Here is a 14,380-nt window from a genome sequence, read left to right as displayed (position 1 = left end):
CTGTGCCAAAAAAAAAATTGTAAAGGGAATAGGGTGCATTTATATAATTGTTATAAGAATATTGAATTTTCGACATTTGTCTTCATAAATGTTAATTCAAAATATTTTCAAATCATCAAGAAATGTCAAGGAAAACAACAAAAATTGTGTAATATTGGTGCATAAAACTAAAATTAGTTCAAGAGATCATCATCAATTTGCCTCAGATTTATCTGTTTAAACTAGGCTACTGGCAAGCCCTCTCCCATGTTGCCTCACATACTGGCCTTGAAACATCATTAACCTTTAGTGACCTTCCAAACAACAGACCTTTCCCCCATACTATCTTACCCAGAGACTTCTGTGACTATAGCCAGTCTTTTTTTTTTTTTTTTACAAAATAATACCAATCATAATTCCCACTAAGGAGTAATGATTTTCAACCCTCTTTGGTTTAAGGCTGAACATATAATTGTCATTTAATAAAACCTTGGAACATATTTTCAAGATTGAGTTCTTGGAGTGCAATCCAAATTAGCCCCATATAAATGTAATTTTCTTTTATCTTGATTAGACTGACTTTATTCTTTGATTTTAAGAATATTTGAAGGTAAGTTATGGGTGTTATTTTGCTCTCATTTCATAAAATGGAATACTTAGAAAACTCTTTAAAAATGGGTGTTGATGTCTGAGTATGCATGTATGAAATGTGCTAAAACTTATTGTAAAGGGAATAATTATGTGCATTTATAGCATTATCATAAGAACAACCTCAGATGTACTTCCTTAGGTACTACTCACAGTCTACTTTCTTGAGACAGGGTTTCTTGTTGGCTTGGAGATCACCAAACAGGCTGTACTGGCTGGCCAGTGAACCTCAGAGATCCACCTTTTTCTGCCTTTCAGTGTTGAAATTACAAACACTGGCTACCATGCTCAGTTTTTACTTTGGTCCTGGAAATTGAAGTCAAGTCTTCATGCTTACAAGGCAAACAACTACACTAAATGAGCCATCCTCTCAGCCAATAAAACTGCTTTTTGTTTATAGTGTGCAAAAATAAATCTTAAGTCTGAACAACTTTAAGGTAAACAATGTGAATGTTATCCTAGAATGGCCCCAGAGTAAACTGTTGAAATCATCAGTGTTTTTTCAATAAATGTCATAGGTTGGAACATAATTCAGATGTATTACTTACTGTTTTATCATTTTTCCCATAAATGTGTATTTAATTGTACAAGTACTTGTAGTTGTCTGACAGGATTTATACTCATGGTTAGATTTTTATAGTAGGCTTAGCTAGAGAACACATATCAAGGAGAATAATTGAAACTTTTGTTTCTTTGAGTCCCTTGACTTTTTAAATGACAAAGAATACATGGATTACTGTAATTGTTAAAATCCACAGTTATCAATGACATGATTAGATCATGTTAAAATTTAAATATTTGGGGCCTAGAGAGATGGATCAGTGGTTAAGAGCACTGGCTGCTCTTTAAGAGAACCAGGATTCCATTCCTAGCACCCACATGGCAGCTCACAACTGACTGTAACACCAGTTCTAGGGGACCTGACATCTTGACACAGACAAAAACGCAGGCAAAAAACGTCAATGCACATAGAATAAGAATAAATAAATCATTTAAAAATTAAAATACTTCTCCTTTCAACCTTTTGGTATTTGGGGAGTTATATTTGAATTCAGGCTATAGGCATGCATTATTAGTAAAACTAGTTCATGAACTGTACCATGTAAGGGAAGATGCTGGATATGGAAGAAGATACAAAGGAGTAAAAGAAGAGAACACGACTTGATGTTCAAGACTAGTTTTAGAGAATAGACGTTCTATGGAAGTAGGTCTAATCCCTCTGGCAGTTCTGTTCCTTTGTTGAGTTACTCACACCTTGGTTTTAGAGAAACTCCTACAAAAAGTAAAGTGTCTGTGAAAATAGAAGTCTTTCTAATCCTAACATGTGTTTGATGAGTCAGTCTTCAGGAGGGTTGGGAGTAGACTGTCTTCTCCCTTGCCAGGTTCATGTAGAATTTTGCTACTGGAAGCTCAGGGGTCTCCTCTAAAGCTACTTGCATCCCTAAGTGGAGATATAGCAATTTATACTCTGACTTCTCACTATAGTTCTTGAAAAAAAATCTGGTAAATCTCATGGAGTTGTGAAAGATTTTGGTAGGTACTCGATGTGAATACGTGGCTGGTGGACTGAGGACTTGGTGTCTGTGTTATTCAAACTACCACAGTTTGAATAAGAATGGCCCCACAGGCTCCTATGTTTAAACACTACTCAAACTCCTTGGGAGTGATCAAGAGATGAATACATATAGAGATGACAGGGCTTCAGCTTAGCTTCATACCATCTACTGGTGGACCCTACTTGAGTCATTATCTGTCTGTTCATCGATTCATTTGTTTGTCCATCCAGACTTGGATGTGCACCTCACCTCCATTGTTCAGAGAAGCTGTACCTTGTATCTGAAGCTAGGCTCGAGCTTGGGTCTGGCTTTGTAAAACTTTCAGCAGCTCTCTATTCATTGTTCATTAACATCTTGTCTAACCACTTTCAGTGATACTCTTTGTGTCTCTATCGGATCTCTACCCCTGCCTCTAGGAAGGTATTTTTGAATTTATTGAATTTTGCTATGACCTTTTTACCTCTTTGTAAGCATTCTGTGACCTATAATGCATATGTAGACATATTTACTGCTTGATGTGTAAATTAAGGCTGGAATAAAAGAACTTGTTCTTGCCTACAAGCAGCTATCAAGAAAAATCAGGATTTCTTGGTAAACTGCAGTTAAAGAAATCAATGTAGCTTGTGAATTTACTGTTAATCAATAATTTCTAATGTTCGAGAAAGACACAAACATGTCCATCTATGTTTCTTACCTCACATATTTCCACATATACCTTTCCTGGGAGTCCAGTTCAGTAGATTTGGGTGAGTCCTGAGAGTGTATATTTGTTATAAGTTCCTGGTTGTTTCTGGTACTACTGCTTAAGGACCACCTTTCAAGTGACGGTTCACCTAGAGTGAAAGTTCTGTAAACAGCTTCCTTAGTTCAAATCATCACCATGTCACCAAATAACTGGACGTTGAACTAGTTAATCTCTTCCTCTCCTAGTCATTACAATGAAAGCAACAATAGTCTTTTATTCTTGAATTTCTCTAGAATTTAATTAGTTAATTTATGGAATTCACTAGAAAAGGACAGACATACTTAAGAATTCAATAAGTACACACTTTATGATTCATTATCATCTCCACCAAAGAAAAATTACAGTTTAAGAGACTTTAATGGCCTCCTCTAAAATTTTACCGTGTAGCACTTCTATCCAGAGTTTTTATAAAATCCTTAATTGTATTACATTCAAGCTTGAGAAAGCTTGGCAAATGATTATTTTTCCATCTTTCTCTGACTGAAAGGATTGTAGGAATTAAATCCCAAGCAAAGGAACAAACTGTTACAACATGCATTCTTTATTTTATTTTATTTTATTTTATTTTATTTTATTTTATTTTATTTCTACCATGTACTATACAGCCTTTAAACCTTTATTTTTCGTGTGAGGATTTATTTGCCTATATGTATATATGTGAGAGTATGTGTGTTCACATGTGTGTGAATGTGTACGTGCCTGTGGAGGCTATAGGCTGACTTCAGTTTTCTTTTTAACAGTTCCCCACTTTAGTTTAATTTTGTATTTTGAGACAGGGTTTCTTTGTGTTTCCCTGGCTGTCCTGAAACTTGCTTTGTAGACCAGGCTGACATTAAATTAAGAGATCCACCTGCCTCTGCTTCCTGAGTGCTGGCATTAAAGGCATATGCCACCACACCCAGCCAATACTTTATTTTATAAGATCAGATTTCTCACTCAACCTGGAGATTCCCATTTGATTAGATTGGTTGGCCAGCAGTCCCAGGGATCCTCTTGTCTCTGTCTCCCTAGTACTGACATTTCAGGCAGACTGCCATGTCTCTCCTTTTATATGGGGTTGGCGATCTCATGTATTCATGTTTGCCAAACAAGTACTGTCCCACCTAAGTCACCCTGTTCTATATACTATCCTACTAGATTACTTTGCTATTGCTGACAAGGTTCACTTTTGCTGTACTTAGTATTTCATATTTGCTTGTGTTCTCCTGCTGTCCTCATGTTAGATGATGTTAGGTGCTGAGGCTGTAGCTCAGTGGCACAGCATTTGTCAATCATGTACAAAGCCTAGGTTTAATCTGTAGCATCAAATTAGCAAATACATAAACAATAAATAAAGTGGCTTAAAATAAACCAGACAAGAGTTGTTGCTACAACACTTATTCTAATGTCTGCATGCTTGACAATATGCAGATAAACATAACTAATGAATAATGTAACAAAATTACCAAAATAAATAACAAAAAGACAAGGAAGTCACAATGACGTAAGGATTGAGTTGTGAAGCTTACAGGAATGGCAGGTTGTTCCAGTGTAGCCCGTGCCTTCACAGTCACAGGAGAAAGTGTCCCATGACTGGGTACATCTACTCCCATGTTCACAGTAGCTGGGCAAACACCTATAAGAAAACAAACATAATTACCATACCTCATGGCTAACAGCGGGGTGTGCAGAGAACTGGGAGGGAAAGATGGAGTGGAAACTACAGTTGGGATATAATATACGAGAGAAAAATAAATAAATAAGTTTAAAAATGTATTTGTAGCATATAGAGAAAATTCAGCATGACCAGTGAACACTGAGTCTGCCATCAAGGTTTCTAGTAATAACAATAATTTTAGATAATGGATTTTGTTGCATATGACAGCTTAATTTGAAACGTACCTTATTTTTCATTCCCCATATCAACATACTAACATTATATGTTTAGCAAAATTTATTTCATGAATAAAATAAAATCCATTAAAGCCCAATTTAGTAATTGTGAACATTTTTAAAGAAAGGAGTTGCAGGAGAGGAGAAAGGACAGGGAAGTTTTCTGTATTATAGCAATGTGCTTTGAGAAATATTGAATAAATTTTTAAAAGGCATGCTGTTACCTTTTACCTTTAGAATAAGCAATCAATTTTAAAGAAATAGTGTTGCTAAGACGTCAGTACTACTGTCAGATCTGTCTCTATATTCAGTACAACCTCTCACAAAATCTCAATGACTTTTTGGTATCATTTTTATAAATTTGGGGAAATCTACTCTAAAATTTAAAAGAATTACTAGGAACCCCGAATAGCCAAAACAACCAGGAAAAGAAAGAACAAAGTGAGAGGTGCCTGATACTCCCAGAGTCTTCTGGATCTAAACAAATCATGTCTTGTGAATCGTTGGCAAGAAAGCTAAACAATAACTTACAAATGGAAAAAACAATCACACACACACATCTCTGTTAGCTGACAGCTCTCATCATTTACATTCATGTCTGTCAGATGGCTCTTATGAGCTGCATTGATGGCTGAATTGGGCTGCACATTGCCTGTCAAGCAGGCACACTGCTTAGCCAGTGACTAGAGCCTTCCCAGCACACTTCTGTGACCAGAGTCTAGTTTCCCAGTGGATGCAGTCTCGGGTCTATTTCAATAATTCTAGTTTCACAGGCAATTGTGAAAGCAACTGGAACAATCTCCTATACAATGCACCTTGATCTTCAAATTATTATTATTATTATTACAAAAAACAACATTCACAGGCAAAAATATTTTGTGCCAAATTAAGTTCCTATGGGTGAATTTTTCATTTGGTAGGAATTATGTTCTTTTAATACATCACCAGGCATGATTATAAACCAAAACTTGCTTAGCTGGCAATTGCACAGTTAACATTTTAGTAGTGAAATTAACTTTTCTCCATGAAGTAGAAGGTAATAAATCTTATTTGTAGCTATATAAAATTTTAACAGCATCACATTAATCTTCATTTTTGGCTTATTTTGGTTAACATATAACAATAATTAATTGTACAGATTTTTGAGGTATTGTGTGGTATCTTCATTCATTATCTGTATTGTTTGTTGTTGGCAGAAGACATCAAGGGGAAGGCACTAAAGCACAGAATTTATAAAAAATAATATTCTTTCAGATATGAGCAAGTGATTATGTTCAGCCAAAATTATTATAGATATAGACTACAACTGAGGGCAAGATTTTTTTTTTTTTTTAATGAAACAATCTCTTTGTCTGCCAGCCTGGCTGTCTACCTGTCTGTCTGTCTTCCCTACGCCCAAGTCTCTGTGTGTGTGTGTGTGTGTGTGTGTGTGTGTGTGTGTGTGTGTGTATGCTACACACATGTGAATGACAGAGGATACAAGGTGTTTGTTCTCATCTTCTACCTTGTTTGAGACAGGGTCTTTTATTCATCCCTGCAAATGACAGGCAAACTGGCCCATGAGCTTCAAGAGATTATCTTGTTTCTGCCTTGCATCTTGCCATAGGAACACTGGGGTTACAGATGTGCACTCTGGATTTTTAATTTGTGTAGGTTTTGGGGATCTAAACTCTGGTCCTCACATTTGACTGACAAGTGCTTTACCCACTGAGCTATCTCCTAGCCCTAATTTTTAAAACCTCAAATGTTTTTCACGTCTTCTCTATTCTTCACTAAGTCTGTTACTACAAACAGAGGTTTATTCATTTCTGTGGCTCAAACTTCTTGAATATTTACTCTACATTTATTCTGCAGAAGAGGCAGTTTTGTCTGATACTGAAATTGAAAGAGAGCAGCCTTTTCAATTCTTCTGCTTCATAGTGTTATGAATTACCAGTGCAGAGATACAATGACCAGGCTTGGTAACTATGAACCTGGGACTACTTTGAGTTAAAGTTCAAAATAGGATGTATCATCTTAAAAAAAAAAACTTTAAAATATTTTATTTTGTGTGTATGGGTATTCTGCCTGCACTTATATCTGTATTCCACATGGATACCTGATGACCTCAGGAGCCAGGAGAGTCAGAATTGGAGTCAGAATTGGAACTGAAGTCACAGATGGCTAGGAGTTGCTCTGTGAATGCTGGGAGTTGAGTTCAGGTCCTATGGAAGAGCAGCCAATGGTCTTAACTGATGCATCTCTCCAGCCCAATATATTAAAAATAGATTTTATTTGTATGTATGTGTCTGGGTGAATATATGCTACACAAGTGCATCTGTGTCAGTAGTTAAAGGTGGTTGTGTGCTGCCAGACAAGGTGCTGATAACTGAACTCAGATTCTCTATAAGACCAGTATGAACTGGTAACAGCTGAGCCATCATTACAGCCCCATGAAATTCCTCTTCTGATAAAGTATTGTCATTTGAAAAAATGTTAACACAATGAGATATGCAAAAGTGTCTGTCTAATCTCCACTGTAAATGTGACTATGCTATTTCCAGCTTTAAACTTTGAAAGGAGGTATGCTAAAACAGCCTAGCAAGGCTCTTACCGGTCTATGATGCCACAGGAGTCTATCTGGAGGTCACTGAAGCTGCCCAGCACTCCCTGCTGTACTGCAATAGGATCCACTACTTTGTCACCAACAGAGATGAGCCTCAGGCAGCCCTGGAAGCCTCCAAAATAATGTTCACATCCAAAGCTAGAGCTGTTGTTGGGACAACCTGAGTACAAGCACACGGATAGGAGAAGATCAGGGACCACTGTAACTGTTGTATCATATCAGTTATGAGGACTGAAAGTTTCTGTTTCTTGACCCTTGAGAAATGAACTTTGACTTGACCTGACACAATGAGAGCCCTCATCGGAAGAGGGGCCAATCTAAGAGCACAAGTTAGAACAGATCAAAGGTAAGGTAGTAACTAGAACTGAGAACTTTAAAAACTGGAATAAAATTAAGATAAAACATAAAATTAACAATTTTCATAGCTGTCATTGTTGCACATACAAAGTTTGACTTCTTTTTAATACCTTGTTAAAGTATTAATACATTTTATCATCATTTTGTATACATGAAAGAAATAAAAATGGAGATAAAATTAGAATAGTTTTAATCAGAGGCTACACTTGATTTAAGAGATGCTGGGTTCTTGAATCATACTAGCTACAAAAATGTGAAATATCCATTCATGTTTTACATGTTATCATTTATGTGCATTTGAGATTGTTTTAAAACATTTTGTATTCTGACTTGATAGAAGTGTTTACATTGGCCTTTCTAGTAATTTTAAAAATTAAGTTCTTTAATCATGTGTTAATCAAAAGGCTATATTTTATTTTAACACCAAAAATATTGGGAGCCACCACATAGTTAGAATACATGGTGGTAAATAAAAATCACTAATATAGAATCTTCTGTGAATATAAAGGAATAAAACAGACACTTGGCTATTTCTGATATTATAAGTAAAATATTAAGTCTTATTATACCCTTCAAGTTATTTGCAGCTGAGTTATAAATGCCAATGCTTGTGACACAGTTTCCTTTTATTATATGGGTTTCTGGAAGTGCAACACTTGTATAAAAAGCATGAGCAACAGGTTGCATCTGGTTTTACAACCTGTAATCCCAGTTATTTAGGAGCCTAATCACAAGTCAAGCTCTATCTAAGATGTGCAGTGAGTTAAAAGAAGAAGAAGAAGAAGAAGAAGAAGAAGAAGAAGAAGAAGAAGAAGAAGAAGAAGAAGAAGAAGTATTGAAATAGCATAATAAACTTTCTGAAGCTATTTCTTCTTGCTTGAGAAGATATAATGTTTTGTGTTCTTAAAAAACCCAAATATGTTTATTTGAGGAAAGAAATTATTTATTTCTTAGTATTAATTGATTTAAATGTATATGTTAACATGCCTGTGATGAGAGGCAGTGGAGATTATGTGGACCCACTGTCTGTCAACGTGGTTGAATTGCTTTCACTTACCTCCAAAATAGTAAGTGTCGCCCAAAGGAATCCCCACAGACATCAGGGTCTGAGCAGAGGTGTCTCCATCTACCAGAAGGCTTAGGTAGCTACCCTGAGCAGACACGGAAACTGAGTGCCATAGCCCATCGTTCAGTACAGCACCTAGAAAAATAACTAGTTACAGACATCTAAATTTTGAAAAGTGCAACCACTTATTCAGATCACTGAATAAGTCAGAGAAGAGCATGATTTATGTGTAGATACATTACTGAGGAAAACAAATGCACCATTTTCTGTAATGAAATGAATCCATTTATTATGACAACACACGAAGAAAACATTATCTCCTCTAAGGAATCCCTGCAGTAAATGCTGATTATGTATGTGCTTAGAGTCTCACCTTAAAATTAGTTTTATATATATATATATATATATATATATATATATATATATATATATATACATATATATATATAAAACCAAAGTCCTTACCAGTGGAATTCAAATGCAATTTAGTTTAGACCTCAAATGGAAAATTTACTGGCTTCATTTAATCTATCAAAAAGAAATTATTTTAAAGAGTTAGAGGGATGTATTTATAAACTGAGCCAAAGGCAATTGTGATAGGTTTTGAATGAGGGCGAAAGATCACTGAGCTTTCCACGAGGGAAGTGGCATTCAGACAAGAATTGCGACTTTCACCATGCAAGCTAGTTCATAGCTGTCAATTATAGGAAACTGACAGCTAGGCAAAGATTAATGTTTTGTCCATACAAATGCAAATTATTAGGCCTATACGATATAAATGGTTGTGGAACTGATTTATGTCTGTCCATAAATTCATTTTTGCATTACTTATCTTTCAATATGCATGATACCTAGAGTTCTTCTTTTAACTGATTGTGACATCTTACGCATTTGGTCATTAATTAATAAGGCCTATTCATGTATTAAATAATAATGTATGTTCAAGTCTGAATGAACACATTACAATGATAGGTCTGACTTAGATACTTAAAATATCTTTATTTATTCTTTCATTTATTTTTTTAAGATTGTGTGTGTGTGTGTGTGTGTGTGTGTATTGTGTCTGCTCCCTCTGTGTGGGTTGTAGAGGCCAGAGGCTGGAGTTACTGGCAATTGTAAACCCTTTCTCATGAGTATTGAGAAACAAACTCTAGTCCTCTAGAGAAATAGCAAGAGCTCTTTACATCTGAGCCATTTCTCCAGTCCACTCCTATAATTTATACTAAAGAAAATCAGATTCAATAGAATTCATAAACATTTAAATTAGAAGTTATTAAGTGAATTAAGACATGGTTTATAGCTAAGATACTATTTTAAACTTGCTTTCATATGATCTTTTGCCAAGAATTACAGCATTTTACATTCAGAGGCAAAATATCACCATCTCAAAGCTACAAACTAAAGCAAAGTATTAGTTGATTTAAGATATTTTATTAGTTTTAATTATAGTTAATGTGTAATCCAGAACTGCAGAAAATACCGGCTCAGCCCTATATGGCATCAAAAATACAAGAAAAAACCTACAACAGTTGTCAACTTGACCAGCTTGAGAGACACCTATAAATGGTGGCATGAACCTCTTGTTATGTCTTTGGGGTCATTTCTGGAGAGGACTGACATGTAAGACACTGGTGGGAGACTCTGTGAATGTGGCTGACATGATTAGTGAGCTGAAAGTGAAGAAAAATGGAAATCGAGGAAGCTAGCCCACCCATGAACGAGTGGCCGTGTTTCTTGCTTGCCCTTGCCCCTCCACTGATTCTTTCACCTTTCAATGTGGACTCAGTGTCAGCAACCCTCCAGGAAGCTTCTATGTTCTCATGACAGGGATTATGGACACTTTCAGTTTCTTAGATAGAAGAGCTACCTGGTTTCTATGTTTTCAGGGTACATAAGGCATTTTTGGATCATCTAGCCTTCTATTATTTCAGTCATCCCAATAGATTTCTTTTTATAATACATACATATATTGGTTCTGTTCTACTAGATTACTCTGAGTAACACACAGGCTGACTGAGGAAATGAACCAAACACCAATCAGTAAAAGAACAAATCTTCTTATACTTTGTTGGCACCTTTCAGGACAAAGTGATGGTACCCATCATCCACTGTGTTACAGAATATCTCCCCATCAAAATAAAAATAAACAAAACAAGGGAAGGGGGCTGGTGAGATGGCTCAGTGGGTAAGAGCACCCGACTGCTCTTCCGAAGGTCCAGAGTTCAAATCCCAGCAACCACATGGTGGCTCACAACCATCCGCAACGAGATCTGGCGCCCTTTTCTGGAGTGTCTGAAGACAGCTACAGTGTACTTACATATAATAAATAAATAAAATCTTTAAAAAAAAAAAAACAAGGGAAGAAGTTAAGAAGCAAGAAAAAAGGAGGTGTCTCTGTTTTGCCTAATTTATGAAGTTCCCCTGTATTTCTTCTGTATGGAGGTTGGGTTAGTCAGAAAACAGAGCCTGAGGATATTACATCCATCTTTAGGTATATTGGGATTTTATCTGCAAAAACATGCATTTTTATTTTTGTATCTAAACATTTTGGGTCAAAAAGTCATTATTGGCTGCATATCACGCATATAAATAGTCCTGAGTAGTCTGAAGAGGAGAGATCAACCCCATGTCTTCAAAAAGAAATATCTTATTCCATCCTCTACTGATCCTACAGAGCGACTCTGAGTTCTCTTGGCTGTTTGTGAGGTTTAGGGATTACAGGATTACCTGCTGTGATGTTCTTCAAGGGTTGACCAGGCTCAGAAAGGTTCAGTATGAGTTTTCCATTCTTAAGAAACAGGACCAAACCTCCTGAACCATGCCCCACTTGGCTAAAAAACACACGTCCTGCCTTGTTCCACGTTCGAAGCTGAAAAGCGAGGGACATTTTATCTTCTCTTAAACTACTTGGCAAAGCCAGGTAACTCCCAGAACTCAGAAAAGTCACTGGAATTGTCTGTGGTTGTGGGCATGTGAAGGACACATTTCCCTATAAATAAAACAGAAGCACAGGTAAAGAGCCTTGTAGTAGTGATTCTACCCCATGAAAGATAGAGTTGGTAAAGATGCACATAGATTTTTCTATCCTAGCTTTTTTGGGGGTTGGGGGGTGAAATTCTTCACTTTCTAGTTGTCGGATTTTTAAAGATATTCTTAGTGTATATTATTATAATTGTTCATATGCTAACTATAAGAAAATTCATTCTTTGCTTTTTGGTATTTTAATCCTGTTATGGGATGGTGACACGGCTCAGTGATTAAAGGCATTTATCAACAAGCACCTGAGTTACCTGAGTTCAATCTCTGGGACATGGGGAAGAGAATAAATTCTTTCAAGTTGTACACACACACACACACACACACACACACACACAGAGAGAGAGAGAGAGAGAGAGAGAGAGAGAGAGAGAGAGAGAGAGTAAATATAATATACTTTAAATTCTTGTATTGTAAGAAAACATTCACTTATCAGTGAGTGAATATCATGTGTGTTCTTTTGTGATTGGGTTACCTCACTCAGGATGATATCCTCCAGACCCATCCATTTGTCTAAGAATTTCATAAATTCATTGTTTTTAATAGCTGAGTAGTACTCCATTGTGTAAATGTACCACATTTTCTGTATCCATTCCTCTGTTGAGGGACATCTGGGTTCTTTCCAGCTTCTGGCTAACAGAAATAAGGCTGCTATGAGTGTAGTGGAGCATGTGTCCTTATTACAAGTTGGAACATCTTCTGGGTATATGCCCAGGAGAGGTATTGTTGGATCTTCCAGTAGTACTATGTCCAATTTTCTGAGGAACTGCCAAACTGATTTCAAGAGTGGTTGTACCAGCTTGCAATCCCACCAGAAATGGAGGAGTGTTCCTCTTTCTCCACATCCTTGCCAGCATCTGCTGTCACCTGAATTTTTGATCTTAGCCATTCTGACTAGTGTGAGATGGAATCTCAGGGTTGTTTTGATTTGCATTTCCCTGATGATTAAGGATGCTGAACATTTTTTCAGGTGCTTCTCAGCCATGATATGCACTCAATGATAAGTAGATATTAGTCCAGAAACTTAGAATACCCAAGATACAATTTGCAAAACACATGAAACTCAAGAAGAAGGAAGACCAAAGTGTGGATACTTCTATCCTTCTTAGAAGGAGGAACAAAATATCCATGGAAGAATTTACAGAGATAAAGTTTGGAGCAGAGACTGAAGGCATCCAGAGACTGCCCCACCTGAGGATCCCCTTTTTTCCCCAGCCCTCTTCTTTTGATGAAAATACTTTAAGATAGGGTGGAGATTGTTAGGGTATGGGAGAGGTTCTTCTTTTCACCAAAGATTGGAAAAAAAAAAAAAAGGATTCAGATTCATCAAGTGTAGCATGAGGAATCTTGACATGGATTCCCATTCGCTAAATGTTTCACTGTGGGTAGTTTCTGAGAATAGTATTTCCAGGGAAGCTGACATCACTAACTTCTTGTCTTCTTTTCTCCCTTTATTCAGGAAACACATTTTTTATTTCAGTTTCTCCAGGATCTCTCTCTCTCTCTCTCTCTCTCTCTCTCTCTCTCTCTCTCTCTCTCTCTCTCTCACATATCTATATCTCTCTACTGTTTCACATCTATATTTATCATTCTCTCTATATAATCTTTCTGTCTATTATCTCTCTCTCTCTTTCCCTCTCTCATCTATCCACAGCTACCTATCAACTTTTTATTTATCATCCTTCTCTCTTCTATCTATCTATCTATCTATCTATCTATCTATCTATCTATCGTTTATAGTGTTGTTGCATATATAGAGGCCAGAGGTCAACAATCTCTAATTGTTCTCCACTGAATTTTTTAAAAAATATGGTTCTTTAACTGAACCAAAAACTCACTAAGTTAGACTGGTCCTCATACCTCTGAGGCTTCAAACATTGTTACTAACCTTTCATGCATCTCAATGGTGTTGTCATTTGGGTTATCTCAATAGGTTGCTAGTAGTATTCAGAGTAAGTTTCAGGCTTATCTTTTTATTTATTTTCCCCATTTTCATTGGAAGTTTCATGGGCTCCATGGTTACTCTATCTCTATTCATATACTCGCCCAAATGATATATATATCTTATGGCCCGTTGACCTGCAGCCAGAGATATATTCAGAGTTTTGTCCTGTAACCCATATAAAAATGCATAGTAGCATGTAGCAGGAAATAAAGCACTTAAAAAGTACAGTGGGGTTTTAAGATTTGCTGACACTAAGAAGGAACCCTACCTATAATTTTAAACTCAGATATTTTTAAAATTTAAATCATATAGAGAAGTTTGTTAACTTAGTACGTGGAAGCATTTCCAGTAGATTAGGGAATGGGCCATTAAGGATTTCCATTGCAAAATAATTGGGCTCCTGAAAATAAAAATTTCCCAAACTCAGAAGACATGCGAATTTTGATCTATATTGCAAAAATAGGATATTTTAATTCATATTAAAATGAAACAATTGAGTTCCGTGAAGCAAATATTCTCCTAATTATTTTTCTCTCTTTCTCCCTGTTTAAAGATTCATTTTATTTTGTTA

At 36.2% G+C, this 14,380-nt stretch overlaps 1 protein-coding gene across 1 annotated transcript in view; it reads right to left on the bottom strand.

The window, feature by feature from the left end:
- Window positions 1-14,380, bottom strand: part of LOC110307694 (contactin associated protein family member 3C) — a 178,905-nt gene that overhangs the window by 44,018 nt on the left and 120,507 nt on the right. The window contains exons 8-11 of the mRNA XM_085830734.1: window positions 11,556-11,817; window positions 8,820-8,963; window positions 7,394-7,565; window positions 4,437-4,543 (exon numbers count right to left, since the gene is read on the bottom strand). Coding sequence (XP_085686860.1) covers window positions 4,437-4,543; window positions 7,394-7,565; window positions 8,820-8,963; window positions 11,556-11,817 — 685 coding nt within the window. The remainder of the gene's footprint in view (window positions 1-4,436; window positions 4,544-7,393; window positions 7,566-8,819; window positions 8,964-11,555; window positions 11,818-14,380) is intronic.

This window comes from Mus caroli, unplaced genomic scaffold (assembly GCF_978045245.1).
Source record: "Mus caroli unplaced genomic scaffold, Mus_caroli_1 scaffold_15, whole genome shotgun sequence".
NCBI lineage: Eukaryota > Metazoa > Chordata > Mammalia > Rodentia > Muridae > Mus > Mus caroli.
Note: the sequence above shows the minus strand (reverse complement) of the source record. Positions and strands in the feature narration are given on the sequence as shown.